The sequence below is a fragment of the Schistocerca piceifrons genome, chromosome 1 (genome assembly GCF_021461385.2).
Source record: "Schistocerca piceifrons isolate TAMUIC-IGC-003096 chromosome 1, iqSchPice1.1, whole genome shotgun sequence".
NCBI lineage: Eukaryota > Metazoa > Arthropoda > Insecta > Orthoptera > Acrididae > Schistocerca > Schistocerca piceifrons.
The window spans coordinates 1,040,114,173-1,040,131,094 of record NC_060138.1 but is presented as its reverse complement, the minus strand read 5'-3'; the positions used below and the strand labels follow the sequence as shown (position 1 = coordinate 1,040,131,094).

The 16,922-nt window shown below is 43.3% G+C and overlaps 1 protein-coding gene across 1 annotated transcript in view; it reads right to left on the bottom strand.

Moving 5' to 3' along the window:
• Window positions 1-16,423, bottom strand: part of LOC124777405 (bone morphogenetic protein 1-like) — a 75,621-nt gene extending 59,198 nt beyond the window's left edge. Inside the window, exon 1 of the mRNA XM_047252804.1 lies at window positions 16,187-16,423. Coding sequence (XP_047108760.1) covers window positions 16,187-16,423 — 237 coding nt within the window. The remainder of the gene's footprint in view (window positions 1-16,186) is intronic.
• Window positions 16,424-16,922: the final 499 nt, after the last annotated feature.

The window sequence follows — 16,922 nt, the reverse complement described above, 5'->3', positions numbered from 1 at the left end:
TTATTCCACAAATTGATAGACCGAAATCTAGAAATATTAAAGATGCTGCTTCATAAGTTTAATAATATTCAGCTTTTGACAAGTATTGATTTGACGGCCAGTTCCTGGTAGATATCACTGGCTGAAAAATGCAATTTTTTTTACATGGGTCGGTGTTCTCATGTTAATCTGGTACGCTTTGGGCTAAATATTTCTGTATCAGCATTTATCCAAATGTTAGATGGTTCACTGAAAATGTAATGAATTAAATTAATATCATTAAATACGAAATATATACATACATTAGTATGATATCTTTCTCTTTTATAAAATATGCAATTGTGTAATTGTTTCAAGAACAGTATTATGTAAAATATATCTATTATATGTATCAAATATTTCTACTGTTTGATGTATGTTGCATGTAACCAAATTGTACATGACACAAACCACATGTAAATCAACAGAAGACTCTGGGAACAGCGACAAGAGATGTAATCAGTAAATATGCTGTGAGGGGTCGTGAGTCGTAAAATAAAAAAGATTTTTATTATCTCGAATGTATATCCATATTAAATCTTACAAACTGTAAATTAAATCTGTATTTCAAACCAAGGAACCAATACTCTTTCTAATTAAATATTTATCTATTTGTAATTTCGACAATAGGGAGAAGCACCTTAAATAATGAGAATAAAATACTAAGGTTCTAAAATGTGGCTGTGCAAATAACGCTGTAGTAGAGTTGAAAGTAACTTTATTTTTCTTATTATTTAAATTATTATTTTTTCTAAAAATCCATGACATCTTTAAAAAAATAATTTTGGTTGGGGGATGTGTGGCATTTCTGCCACATTTTTCGCCAACATTACAGTTTTAGTTTACTTCTACTCGCTACCAATCAGACAAGGACATTCAGTAGTAGAAAGGTAGGGAGGGAGCACCGTGCATTTAGTTTTTCGGCAGATGGTTTCAGAGCGTGGGAACGCAGCTCGTAGCTGTGGATGTCTCATGCTGGAGTACCGTATAGACAGCCACACATACTGAACGTGGCGCGAAGCAGCACAGTGTTGTTAGTTAATATTTATTAATTGAACACTACAATGTTCCTCCAACCATACCGCCAACAGCAGTTGCAATGATAGAAAGTTAATAATAATTTCATAAAGTCACTAACTAAAGTAAACACGTAAATGAGAAGAACACTTTATCTTAGTCGTTATTGGTGGAAGAGAAGGCCAGTCAGAAATGTACAACTGAATATGCATGCCCCAAAGTGTTACTGTAACTCACTGTGAGTCTTCTACCGGGTACGAGCGAGGGACACGCGTCGGGACGGACAAGTGGTATACGATGCCGATAATTATTCGTCGCAGTTAACAGCGTCTCTGAAAATGTATGTGTGAAGCAAAGAACAAGAAGTGTTATATAATGTACGAATGATGCAACGAGCGCTTTGGACGATATATTGTAACGAGATACCGGTAATCGTTTGCTGTGTTGAACAGTGCGTTGGTGAATGGCTGTGTTAAGTTGTAAACATGTTGTAATACTGGCTTTAGGAAAAGTAAAGGGACGAGAGAGGCAATTCTGACGTTACGGCTAATAATGGAAGCAAGGCTAAAGAAAAATCAAGACACTTTCATAGGATTTGTCGACCTGGAGAAAGCGTTCGACAATATAAAATGATGCAAGCTGTTCGAGATTCTGAAAAAAGTAGGGGTAAGCTATAGGGAGAGACGGGTCATATACAATATGTACAACAACCAAGAGGGAATAATAAGAGTGGACGATCAAGAACGAAGTGCTCGTATTAAGAAGGCTGTAAGACAAGGCTGTAGCCTTTCGCCCCTACTCTTCAATCTGTGCATCGAGGAAGCAATGATGGAAATAAAAGAAAGGTTCAGGAGTGGAATTAAAATACAAGGTGAAAGGATATCAATGATACGATTCGCTGATGACATTGCTATCCTGAGTGAAAGTGAAGAAGAATTAAATGACCTGCTGAACGGAATGAACAGTCTAATGAGTACACAGAATGGTTTGAGAGTAAATCGGAGAAAGACGAAGGTAATGAGAAGTAGTAGAAATGAGAACAGCGAGAAACTTAACATCAGGATTGATGGTCACGAAGTCAATGAAGTTAAGGAATTCTGCTACCTAGGCAGTAAAATAACCAATGACGGACGGAGCAAGGAGGACATCAAAAGCAGACTCGCTATGGCAAAAAAGGCATTTCTGGCCAAGAGAAGTCTACTAATATCAAATACCGGCCTTAATTTGAGGAAGAAATTTCTGAGGATGTACGTCTGGAGTACAGCATTGTATGGTAGTGAAACATGGACTGTGGGAAAACCGGAACAGAAGAGAATCGAAGCATTTGAGATGTGGTGCTATAGACGAATCTTGAAAATTAGGTGGACTGATAAGGTAAGGAATGAGGAGGTTCTACGCAGAATCGGAGAGGAAAGGAATATGTGGAAAACACTGATAAGGAGAAGGGACAGGATGATAGGACATCTGCTAAGACATGAGGGAATGACTTCCATGGTACTAGAGGGAGCTGTAGAGGGCAAAAACTGTAGAGGAAGACAGAGATTGGAATACATCAAGCAAATAATTGAGGACGTAGGTTGCAAGTGCTACTCTGAGATGAAGAGGTTAGCGCAGGAAAGGAATTCGTGGCGGGCCGCATCAAACCAGTCAGTAGACTGATGACCAAAAAAAAAAAAAAAAAATCCTGTGAATCATTAGATTATGCCTGGTAGCGGTGCTCTGAATATAGTTAGCTGTCGCAGTATTTGTTATAATGAATGAACATTATCAGCCTCTTACTTGCGTTTCTTGATTACCGCTAAACGTTAATGAATAAAAACCAAGTGGCATCCTATGTTTTGGTAATTTCATTTTGTAGCACAGGGCTTTTTTCCACACTGCCACTTCAGTTTAGCACCGTTTGTTGTTCGCACGTCGGATCCTATATAGAGAAGAAGCCAAATGGGACGAGATTTACGAGACAGCTTTGAAGGCGCGAGGTAAGCGAACCAAAGGCAGTAGTGCTAGGAAAGTGAAAGGGGATACCCTCATAAACTGTAGTACTGATAGAACCTGGCATTTCTGCAAGATGGGTAGGACATTTTATGAAGCCGACCGCGGTGGTCTAGTGGTTCTAGGCGCGCAGTCCGGAACCGCGCGACTGCTACGGTCGCAGGTTCGAATCCTGTCTCGGGCATGGATGTGTGTGATGTCCTTAGGTTAGTTAGGTTTAAGTAGTTCTAAGTTCTAGGGGACTGATGACCACAGATGTTAAGTCCCATAGTGCTCAGAGCCATTTGAACCATTTTGAACATTTTATGAAACCCGCCGTGCAACGGATAGTTAGGCAAACGTTGTATCGATAATCCACCGACGCTACTTCTCTCTTACACACTGTTTTTTTTAAAACGTTAGGGCCACGCCTCATCATGGAATGAGATCAGAAGCTTGCCTATTTTGTCAAACAGGATGGGCCCCGCCCGTGGCATATATGATCACCCAATTACAACTGCAGAGAACACAGAATCATCGATATCGGACAGTGAATCGATGGAAATGTGTCGCCTGGTAAGATGAATCAAGATTCTTGTAGCACCTGGTTGATAGCCCATGTCCGGACACGCTCGCATCCAGACGAATGACAGCTCGAAACATTCATTGCGTCACGGACACAGGACAACAGGGGAAGTATTATGCTACGGGGTACATTCACCTGCGCTTCCATGAGACCTAAGGCAGTCATCGAAGACACCATGACAACTCTGGAGATATGGCAGATATGATGACCCAATGGCATCATCAATCACGATTGCAGTCGACACGGGATCATCGAAATTTCACCGTTGATCAAAGGATGAATCGCGTTTCTTGTTGCCCCAGATCGATCGCGAAGGTCTTTTATACTTATTCAACATTTGACATTTTATGGTCAGAACACTTCCTGTGAAAAACCGGGCGTAATCAGTCGTCCACAAAACTACGTTAAAAATCGTTCACTTTCACCCTCAGACAGAGGGCACAAAATCGTCTGCTTGTTCTCTCTATGGTCTTCTCTCTTTTCTCCGTTCTACTAGTGCTAATTCTCATTTGTTAATCTGCAATTTCTTTCTAAGTGAGTTTGACAAGTTGCACACCAAAATGAGATTGCTTAATTTCCTCTCAGCGCAGGTGAATCGAACTGAACACGAAAAACAAGGTCAGCAAAGTTAGCGTGAAGTATAAGAAAACGTTCCACCCAGAGAGTTACAGAAACAGACAATAACTATTGTGATTTATAACTTCTGAGGTGGGATTGTTTTGAGATTTGCAGCCAATCACTTGTTGGATTCCACGCAGCGAGACCAGGTAAGATCACAGTATAGGAGATCTGAAGAAGACGACCAGGTAAGTCGCAAAAACATTGGGCTTAAAATGGATTCGTCAACATGGCTGGAACACGAAAAAAAAAAGTATGAGAGGGAATAGTTCCTCCTCACTACTAGGAGGAGCGATGCGCTTGAAGCCCCGTTTATTAGCCAGCTTCAGTGACCTTGGGTCACCCTGCTGCCTCGTGAGGCAAGTTACACCTCGGTCACGCGTGTGCGACTTAAACATGCCGACATTGCCTCTGTCCTGAGTATGAAACGAAAATCAGATACCAGAAATAATGGAAGCAAATATAACGTGTGATATATAAAATTCACAGACGCAACATCGATCAGATATCTGTAAGGCGTAAAGAGTCAAAAGACAAATTTTGTTTTGCAAAAGAGCAAAAGTGTTATTCGTAAGTTAGAATTTGTTCGGATACTGAAAAGCTTGAGAGAAAGGGTAAAAGGATTTCAGGTAGACAACGAGCTATGACGAAGTTCTTATATTCGAAGACTTTCATCGTAGTAATATTCGCTTCTGTAGATGCAGAGGTATGTGATTGCAACCCTTATAGCGGAAGAAAGTGTGATCGCCAGTATTAATCACCAAAGGAAGGAAAGGTGGTGGTGTCAAGTTCCTGATCTCAAAACTTTGCCTCAAAGTCCTGCGCTAAATTCAAAATCTCCCATGACTGAGAGCATGTGACACAATGTTGATATATCCAATGAATGAAGATATTAAATTCATCGGCCACTTTGGTGCTATTCGAGAAGAGTTGGCTGTACGGCTGTACCTGTTTTCACCGTGTGCCTCTTCCTCCTCGCAGTTGTCAACAATATAAGCGCATTATTGAACTCTACACACGCTTATCATAGCAACCCACATGAACAGTACTGAACTCTACACACGCTCATCATAGAAACCTACATGAACAGTTACACTTAATGTACAAATGTAACACTTCGTAAAGGGAAAGTGACTTTGTGCGCGAAGAAGAAAATTTTTTCCAGCTATGTGGCTGAACCTGCATCTCGGGGTACGACTTTCTCGCTATATTCACTCCTTGGCATTTAATATTCATGTTCATAGAGAAAAGACAAGCAGTCAAAGATAAGAAAATGGATACAGGGTAAACGAAATATCAGTCACTACAAGAAGTGAACTAGCGCTCGTCACAGACCCTGGAAGTTTGCGCAAATCTGGAAAGTAACTTGCGCTATCGAGGCAATAGGTACGTGATGCTTACGCTAGTCTCGACGGAAACTCGTGTCATTGAGGCAAGAGACACATTGTCAATAGTGTGCTGTCCTCCGAAGGAGTTAAATGAAGTGCATCAGTTTGTTATAAGAAATGCTGCTATTCAAGTACAGTATGTTGATGTTTAAACGTCAAGCTATCGATTCGTTAGAAATGCATTAATCATTCTCAGCAGTGCAATGCCGTTTACTAACGAAAAATTTGTTGACACGCTGTTAATTTATGACGAATTTCCTTAAAATGCAACAAGAACATCGGAACTATATGCTAATGAAACAGGAAGTGGAGTAAATGATATTTGTACTAGAAACACCCTCTGCCACTCACTTACATCTAAACTTACACTCTGCAAGCCACTGTGAAGTGCATGGCAGTAGGTACTTCCCATTGCACTACATATCTGGGTATCTTGTCGTTCCATTCAGGTGTGGAGCGCGGAAAGAATGACTGGCTGAATTCCCTTTTCATGCGCCGTAATTATTTTAATCTTGATTTCGCGGTTCCACACGGGACCCACATATACAGGGTTGTACTACATTCCTGGATTCATCAAAACTGATTTTTGACATTTCTTAAAGTAGGCTTTCGTGGGATAGTTGGCATCATTCTTCAAATGTCTGGCAGTCGAGGTTTCCCGTGACGCTCTCCCGAGATTCAAACAGGTCTTTCACAAATCGTGCTGCGCTCCTTCGTATAAATTGCAGTACCCTCTGTTACTCCTATTTGGTACGCATCACACGCACTTGAACAATATTCAACGACGCGTCGCACGAGTCTTTCGTAAGTGATCTTCTTTTTATACTTCTAGCATTTTCTTGTCGTCCTACCAGTGGATCCATGTCCGGCATGACCTACGACTGAGCGTACGTGGACAAACTGTTTCATATGACTGAGCGAGGAGGCGCAGCGGTTTGCACACTGGACTCGCAGTCGGGAGGAAGACGGTTCAAAACCACCTCCGTCCATCCAGAGTTAGGTTTTCCGTGATTTTTCTACATCGCTCCAGGCAAATGCAGGGATAGATTCTTCGAAAGGGCACGGTCGATTTCTTTCTCCTTTCTTGAAAAGACCCGAGTTTGTGCTCCGTCGCTAATGAGCTCGTTATCGACGGGATGTTAAGCAGTAATTTTCCTTCCCTTCGTTTCTCATCCCCATATATTGTTACGCACAGGTTATTTGTGTAAGTTGGCTGATTCCACTCGTGCCTCTTTTATATTGTAATTACAGGATACTGTTCGTACGTTTTTATGTTTTTGTGCCCCAATCTGAAAAAAATAAAAATGGAACCCTTAAAGGATCGCTTTATTGTCTGTTTCTCTGTCTGTCTGTCTTGACTTTTATGAACCCGTCTTCTCAGCCACGGGTAGACGCTTTAAGCTCAAATTTAGTCACATATTAAGTTCTATGGTTCCTTGACGGTGTCAAAATTTTTAGCTTCCAAGTCAATTCAGTTAGAAGAAACGGCCATTTATGTCACACATTTTGATGCTCCAGAACTCACTCATCAAAACTTGTAGGATTCTTTCTGTTGATCTAGAATCATGAAATTTGGCAAGAATCATCTTTTCACACTACAAGTAAAGGAAAAAATACGAAATTTTTTAATTTGTAATTATATAACAAGAAAAAATATTTCATTTTTATTTTTTTATTCGTCTGTCTGTAAGTTTATCCCTCTATGAAGATCCTTTCTCTCTGAAACAGGCTGGAGCATCAAGTTAAAATTTATGTCACGTGCTAAGGTCTATGGCCCTTGGCCGTTAAAAAAATTAAGCTTCTAAGTTAATGCTCTGAAAAGATTCGTCCATTTACGTCCCAGATTCTGAAACTCGCAAACTTGCTTATCAAAACCGGTAGGGTAATTTCCGTTGACCTAGAATCATGATATTTAGCGAAAAGTAAGGATTCACAGAGAAGTAAAGTAAAAAATCTGAAACTTGTTCAATTATAATTGTATCACATGGAAGATATTTTTTTGTTATTTGAATATTTTGCATTAATTGCAGTAGACGAATATTACTGCATGCAAACATAAAATATAAGTTGCAGTCATGTTTTAGTAAGTAAATAAAAATGTTTTGTCAGAATCTTCTCTCTCTAGATAAATGAACTGAAGTCTGCTGCTCACTTCTTTTTGTACGTCCGGGCCAATCTGAGGAACTGCTGTAGAGATTTTAATACGGTCTTCGAATTCCATGAACGTATATGATGCCACTGAAATGCAAAACTTGACCAGAAGAAGGGATCGGTTGGTAGGACATGTTCTGAGGCATCAAGGGATCACCAATTTAGTATTGGAGGGCAGCGTGGAGGGTAAAAATCGTAGAGGGAGACCAAGAGATGAATACACTAAGCAGATTCAGAAGGATGTAGGTTGCAGTAGGTACTGGGAGATGAAAAAGCTTGCACAGGATAGAGTAGCATGGAGAGCTGCATCAAACCAGTCTCAGGACTGAAGACCACAACAACAACAACATATGATGCCAGTATCGATAACGATAACGGGCAAATATCGTTGATATTCTCGATTTCCAGGGTGGGTTGACTATATATAAAATTACGTTTGCACGGTAACACCAATGCGCTAGTTCTACTCGCACTTGACCAATTTTTTGTTTTGTTTTGTCAAATGTACTATTGCATTTTTCTGAAAATTTAAGACAAATTGTAAATTTTTACACCACTTTGAAATCTTATGAAGATGTGGCTGCGTATTTGTCTGGATTTTTTTCGGCTATAACTTCATCACACGAACGGTGGTCGTAATGCTTTAATTAGAACCTCAAAAAAATAAATAAGCTTAGCTGATTTTTTGTTTATTTGCAGGTACATTTCTGCAGTCCTGATACACTGTGAAGTGACAGCGTCACGGTACCGCAGCACCACACTACGGGAAGAGAAAGCAAAACATCACAGCCCACTGGTAAAGCGAAGTCCGGGTGAGGTGAAATCAAACAGTTTTAATTACCAACCCGACAAAATTACGTAATTGCTGAAGTAATTTTACTTTCTCGAAGTGATACTTAAAACTTCATTAGCATTCCTTTGAGATATCTATACGATCTGCAAAATGCCCGAGGTTATTATTAACATCGTCTTCTAGACCATTTGTACACAAGATGAATAGAAAGGGTTCCAAAAGATTTCCCTTGGTCGCGCCTAAAGTTACCTCGACATTTGTCATCAACTCTCCACCAAACAGAAACACGCTGAAGTGACAACTCACGGGATAGCGACATGCACATATACAGACGGTGGTAGTATGGCGTACACAAGGTATAAAAGGGCAGTGCATTGGCGCAGCTGTCATTTTACTCGGGGTGATTCATGTGAAAAGCTTTCCGACGTGATTATGTTCGCATGATGGAATCAACAGTCTCTGAACGCGCAGTGGTAGTTGGAGCTAGACGCCTGGGACATTCCATTCCTGAAATCGTTAGGGAACCCATTGTTCCGAGATCCACGGTGTCAGGAGTGTGCCGAGAATATCACGTTTCAAATTTTCTCTCACCACGGACCACGCAGAGGCTGACGGCCTTCACTTAACGACCGGCAGCAGCGGCGTTTTCCTAGAGTTGTCAGTGCTAACAGACAAGGAACACCGCATGAAATAACCGATTAAATCAATGTGGGACGTACCACGAGCGTATGCGTTAGAACAGTGCGGCGAAATTTGGGGTTAATAAGCTATGGCAGTAGGCTGAGGCGAGTGCCTTTGCTAACAGCACGACATCGTCTGCATCGCCTCTCCTGGGCTCGTGACCATATCAGTCTGACCCTAGGCGACTGGAAAACCGTGGCCACGTCAGATGAGATGGTTCAAATGGCTCTAAGAACTATGGGACTTAACATCTGAGGTCATCAGTCCCCCAGACTTAGAACTACTTAAACCTAACTAACCTAAAGACATCACAAACATCCATGCCCGAGTCAGAATTCGAACCTACGATCGTAGCAGCAGCGCGGTTCCGGACTGAAGTGCCTAGAACTGCTCGGTCACAGTGGCCGGCTCGTCAGATGAGTCCCGATTTCAGTTGGTAAGAGATGACGGTAGGGTTAGAATGTGGCGCAGAGCCCACTAAGCCATGTCCAACCTGGTGGTGGCTCCATAATGGTTGGGCTGTGTTTACATCGAATGGATTTGGTCCTCCGGGCCAACTGAACCAATCATTGACTGGAAATGGTATGGTTATGTTCGGCTATTTCAAAATGGTTCAAATGGCTCTGAGCACTATGGGACTTAACATCAGTCCCCTAGAACTTAGAACTACTTAAACCTAACTAACCTAAGGACATCACAAACATCCATGCCCGAGTCAGAATTCGAACCTGCGACCGTAGTGGTCGCGCGGTTCCAAACTGAAGCGCCTAGAACCGCTCGGCCACAAAGTGCCGGCTCGGCTATTTGGACCTCATGTTCCCTAAAAACGTTGGAATTTTTATGGATGACAATGCGGTATGTCACCGGACAACAATTGTTCGCAGTTGGTATGAAGATCATTCTGGATTATTCGAGCGAATGATTTGACCACGCAGATTGCCCGACATGAATCACATCGAACATTTATGAGACATAATAAAGAGGTCAGTTCGTGGAAAAAATTCTGCATCGACGACACGTCTGCAATTATGGTCAGGTATAGACGCAGAATGGTTCAATATTTCTTCAGGGGACTTCCAACTACTTTTTGAGTCCATGACGCGTCGAGTTTCTGCACTAAGCCGGGAAATAGGAGGTTCCGACACGATATTATTCGGTATCCCATATCTTTTGTCACCAGACCGTTTTATGCGTTCTCCAGACTACGAAATTTTCAATCCAGTCACAAATTTCCTTTTATACGCCATACGATTGTATTTTCATTAATAAGTGCTAGTGTGGTACTGAGTGAAATGTTTTTCGGAAGTCCAGAAATATTGCATCCAATTGACTGCCTTGATCGATAGCTTTCAGGAGATCATGTGAGAAAAACGCGAATTTGTTTTCACTGGAGTGATTTTTTTTCGGAAAATATGCTGTTGAACATGCGAGAGGTCGCTCTTCTCGACGTATCTCATGATGTTCGGCACAGAATATTTTCTAGCACTTTATAGCATATCTCATCAGTCCAGAAAGTTCAGAGACTGGATTAATAAAAACACAGAAAAGTTAAGATGGCCATTTAACATTTGAGGTGTTCTACATAGTCTCCCCTCACTTGAGTGCAGCGCACAGAACGTTCATACAACCACGTGAAACCGTCACAAAAGACCGTCCATGGGATGATGTTAAATTCGCGCGCCGCACTGGCTTGAATGTCGGTAATGTTGTTAAAGCGTTGACGTATGATTCGCGTTTCTGCACTTTGCTGTTTCGTGGTAGGTTCGTGTTGGTAACACCAACTCTCCTGACCGTAACGATTTTTTCCAAGAGAATTGTCCACATTTTGCATTTCAGTCAACTCGCGACAGGCATTCTCTTGTCGTTGTTTTTGGTCAGGAGTGAAGGTGTCCGGGGCAAACTCTGCACACAGTTTTCCCTTGTTCAAATCATTCTGGAGTACGAAGTGTGTGAGAAAAGTAATGGTACTGACAACACTGCACGCGACCTGGCAACGCTGTGTTGTTCTACTTGTTGAGACTGATACGTTCATCCCTTCCAGATGTTCAGTCAGAGTTTCAGCTCCGTACAACCGTCGCGTGAAGTTGTGTTTTCTTTGTATGCTTCTAAAATGGAACAGCGGAATTTAGAGCAACGTTACGCCATCAAGTTTTGCGTTAAACTTGGGGTATCAGCGAGTGTGAGCTTTGAAAGGTTGAAACAGGGGTATGAACATTTCTTATCAAGAGCACAAGTTTTTCGCTGGCACAATCATGTTTGGAAGGCCGAGAACACGTTGAAGATGAACCTCGCTCGGGGAGAGCTTCAACTTCAAAACCCAACAGCGTCAAACGTGTGAACACTCTTGTGAGACCAAACCGGTATTTGCCAATACCATCATAGTATTATACGAAGAAATGCTTTAAAGGCTCAGGAAAGGGTCAATTGAGTGAGAGCAGACACTGCAGACAAGTGGATGCTTCATCAGGGTAAAGCCACGGTCACTTCCATCACGGAATTTTTGACCTCAAAAGGTATTCCTGTTGTTTCACAGCCCCCTTATTCATCTGATCTGACTTTTTGTGACTTTTTTCTTGTCCCGAAAGTGAAAGATGTCTTAAGAGTACATCATTTTTGTAATATGGAGAACATTCAAAAGAATGTGACCGACATGTTAAAGGCCCTACCAGTTGTAGCCTTTCAGTGCTGCAACGATGACTGGGAACAATGACTCCGCCGAAGGGAACTACTTTGAAAGGGACAATATTGTTTGAAAAAAATAATTTATTTACGCGTCTCGTATGTTGACATAAAAGTTTTTTTACTGTACTTTATATTATGACGCAGTACTATACTCAGAAAACTTTTATGTACCAGTCTGTCCGCGGTAGCCTACTCAGTCCTATTCTGGAGTATTTCTAAACACTTGATTCAGAGATGTTACATCATTACGGTTTGTGACACATTAACTTTGAAACACTACAGTCGTTCGACCACTACAATCCCGGTTCACAACTGACTGATCGAAACATATGCTTTCACAGTTATTAGTTCAAACTGCCACCGTAGTTACAGCGCTGACGTCTCTTATCCGCGAGGAATAAAATAAGTCTCGTAACTTTCTGGACGGACGGTGTATGGATGTCAATGGATCTGGAAGACACTGTAGGTTCAAACACGTTTTCCTTCGGAAATGATATATACGATACTGCAGTGCCTATGTTGTTCAACATTACGATGCAATGTTCCTTCAGACATGCATGCATATTTGAAGGAACAGGCACTGCGGCGACTAGAGCTGTTATGAAGTAAGTAAAATGTAATCGCCGTTGAGAATATGGACAACCATCAGTTTATAGTGGTGTGTCGACAACAAAAATTTATGCGTGACTGAGGACGCTCCACAATCAGACCCAAAGTTCCATATATCGTCAACCACGTGTCTATGACCTGCATTCGTACATTCATTATGTACACCGGTGCACAAAATTAAAGCAACAACCGGAAATTTTGCTAGGATGTATTTATTTTGCCACAAAACAGTGTAAACAAATGATAGCAAATAGAAACAATGTAAAGAATTCAGAGCGTAAACAACTACAACATGCAAAACAGTAGACGAACATGTTCTTCGTTTTTTACAACTTAACAGACATGCACACAAATTCAGACAACTGGTTAATGTGCGCACTATGGGGTGTGACCACCTCTGGCAGCAATAGCGGCCCGACAACGACGGAACACGCTGTGAATAACGTTATCAATATCATGCTGAGGCAATAACGCCCATTCTTCCTGCGGAACTGCTCGAAATCCTTTGAGAGTGGTTGGTGGATGTTCATGTGATGTAACCCGTCTACCTAGTGCATCCCAGACACGCTCTATGCGATTCAAATCGGGTGAACTAGCAGCAATGCCTTGTGTGCAGTATCATCCGATTCCAAAAAAACATCAACCACTCGTGCTAAATGAGGTCGAGTATTGTCGTCCATCAATACGACGTCTGGGTGCACAGCACCTCGCAACAGCCGTACATGAGGTCCCAAGACCTCGTCACAGTACCTGACAACAGTTAAACCGTTCTGATTCACTCATACAATTTCATGAAGAGGTGTTTGTGTGGTCAATAGCATCCTTACCCACACCATCACCTAACCTCCTCGATATCGGTTTCTTTCCGGAATGTTCGGGTCTCGAAATCGTGTTCCACATTCCAATCAGATGCGAATCCGTCGAGAAGCATCCTGCAGACCAATTCGGGACTCATCTGTGAAAAGAACATTGGCCCACTTTTCGACTGACATGTTGACGACTCCACCCTAGAGGTATCCTTCTGCGAAGACGCGTCAGAGGCATACATACAGCAGGTCTCCGACAAAAGAAGGCACTCTGTTGAAGCCTTCTCTACACCGTTTGCCCCGATACAACACGTCCAGTGGATGCTGTGGGGTTCAAACTTAACATCTGAGGTCATCAGTCCACTAGAACTTAGAACTACTTAAACCTAACTAATCTAAGGACATCACACACAACCATTCCCGAGGCAGGATTCGAACCTGCGACCGTAGCGGTCGTGCGGATCCAGACTGAAGCGCCTAGAACCGCTCGGCCACATCGGCCGGCTGCTGCGAGGTCCGATGCTAGTTGTTGCGCAATACTAAGGCAGTACCGCCGTGTCCTTACAGCCAAATAACAGTCCTCTCTTTCTGATGTCACCCGTGGTCGGCCCTGCTCTGGTTGGTTGGTTGGTTGGTTTGGGGAAAGAGACCAGACAGCGAGGTCATCGGTCTCATCGGATTAGGGAAGGACGGGGAAGGAAGTCGGCCGTGCCCTTTGAAAGGAACCATCCCGGCATTTGCCTGGAGCGATTTAGGGAAATCACGGAAAACCTAAATCAGGGTGGCCGGACGCGGGATTGAACCGTCGTCCTCCCGAATGCGAGTCCAGTGTCTAACCACTGCGCCACCTCGCTCGGTCCTGCTCTGGTCTTCAGGGTACAGTTTCGGTCTCTATAAACTGTCGCCACATCCAAGACACAACAGAACGATTCACGTTAAGCTATCTAACCACATGAGTTTGCGACTGTCCTACTTCCATTCTTTCTACGGCTCTTCACTACAGAGAGTCTGGTAGACGTGTTCTCTGTGTCATATTGCACCGTCTGTGACTGTGTACACTGCGATTTTGGATCTGGGACTACCTGGCAAACACTGGTCTGATAGATGCTCTGTGTTTTGACCGAAATGCCACCATCCGTGCAGAACACGATCGTACGGACATCCGTTGGCAGTCTGTATGATTATATCGTGAATTAGACACAGGACGGGGAAACAGCAGTTTGTTGCTTTAATTTTGGATTCCAATGTATATTGCCAAACAGGGAAGAATTTTAATTGAAAGTCACTTACCGAGTGTCGGCGAAGAAACATTGCATCGTAATTCTGAACAACACAGGCACTGCAATTTCTTATTAATTCGCCGACACTGGGCAAGCGATTATCAATCAAAATGTCTCCCCTGTACGGGAATATAAAGAATGGATGCACGAGTGCTGGTTGTAGACACATAGTTGGCGACATATGGAAGTTTGGTTCTGGCCGTGAGTTGTGTTCGGATAGCCTAATGGTAAAGCGACAGCTCGCGATAAGAGGGAAATCCGGGTTCGAGTCCTAGTCTGGCCAAATCAAATGGTTCAAATGGCTCTGAGCACTTTGGGACTTAACATCTGAGGTCATCAGTCCCCTAGACTTAGAACTACTTAAACCTAACTTAACCAAAGCACATCACACACATCGATGCCCGAGCCAGGATGCGAAACTGCGACCGTAGCAGCAGCGCGGTTCCGGACTAAGACGCCTAGAACCGCTCGGCCACAGCGGCCGGCTGTCTGGCACAAATGTTCATTGTCATCACTCCATTATAAAGCTGATGGTTGTCCATATTCGCAACTGCGAATATATTTCATGTTGTTGTTGTTGTTGTTGTTGCTTCAGTCCTGAGACTGGTTTGACGCAGCTCTCCATGCCACTCTATCCTGTGCAAGCTTCTTCATCTCCCAGTACCTACTGCAGCCTACATCCTTCTGAATCTGCTTAGTGTATTCATCTCTTGGTCTCCCTCTACCATTTTCCCCTCCACGCTGCCCTCCAGTACTAAACTGGTGATCCCGTGATGCCTCAGAACATGTCCTACCAACCGATTCCTTCTTCTAGTCAAGTTGTGCCACAAACTTCTCTTCTCCCCAATTCTATTCAATACTTCCTCATTAGTTATGTGATCTACCCATCTTCAGCATTCTTCTGTAGCAACACATTTCGAAAGCTTCTATTCTCTTCTTGTCTAAACTATTTATTGTTCATGTTTCACTTCCATACATGGCTACATTCCACACAAATACTTTCAGAAACGACTTCCTGACTCTTAAATCAATACTCGATGTTAACAAATTTCTCTTCTTCAGAAACGCATTCCTTGCCACCGCCAGTCTACATTTTATGTCCTCTCTGCTTCGACCATCATCAGTTATTTTGCTCCCCAAATAGCAAAACTCATTTACTGCTTAAAGTGTCTCATTTCCTAATCTAATTCTCTCAGCATCACCCGACTTAATTCGACTACATCCCATTATCCTCGGTTTGCTTTTGTTGATGTTCATCTTATACCCTCCTTTCAAGACACTGTCCATTCCCTTGAACTGCTCTTCCAAGTCCTTTGCTGTCTCTGGCAGAATTACAATGTCATCGGCGAACCTCATGTATGAAATTGATAAGATATTGTCTAATGAACTAGCTATCGACGACATTCCGGTTCGAAAATGAAAATAACATAAACAGCAAGAGTCCCAACACGTTTACCTGGCACACGACTGAAGATACTTCTACATCTGTCGGCGACTCCCTATCCAGTGTAACATCCTCGAACCACCGCAGTGTGGGGTGTCCGGTGGCAAGTGCCGGAAGCTGAGAGCAGCGCGTTGCGACTGACCTGGCGGCCACGGAGGACGCTGGCCACCTGCGAGGGCTGCAGGATGATGTCTCCCTCGAAGAAGCCGGCCTGCTCCGGGTCCCCCAGGGGCGCGGCGCTGCCCTGCAGACCCCACAGCCACACGCAGATGCAAAGGCAGAGCCACACACAGAGGCAGCGGCAGAGGCGGACGCCTCCCGCGGCCATCGCCGGCCGCTCACTGCGGCCCTGCAGGACCATTAAGCTATCGGCGCCCATGATACGCCGGGCGTTAATGCGTCCGCGACACCCGTATCTGGGCCGGCAGAGCTAGGCCGCTTGCGCAAAGCCCGCCGGCCACGCCGCATCGTCCGGCCCTAGCGCGCTGCTGCCGCGTGGTTCTAGTTGAAGTGCGGCTACTCGCGGAGATCCAGTGTGGACTGTAATTACCGTACGACAGGGAAACTTGGCAGATATTCGAGTGCTTTAATCTGGGGAAAAAAAAATTAGTTCCAATTTTGGCCACCAGGTGCAAATCTGGCGCTGTACAGCATCTCGTCGACGTCTCCGGTGCCCATATTGAACAAACAGCATCTCGTCGACGTCTCCTGTGCCCACATTGAACAAAGTGTGTAAATAGTGGTTAATAGTAACATCAACATTATGCCTTTCGCTCTTGTGTGACCGTTTCTGCCCATGTCTTCTTTCTAATCCCTTACATGTGGAAACATTTTGCTTTCACAGCGCCAGGTTTGCACCTGGTGTCGAAAATTAGAAC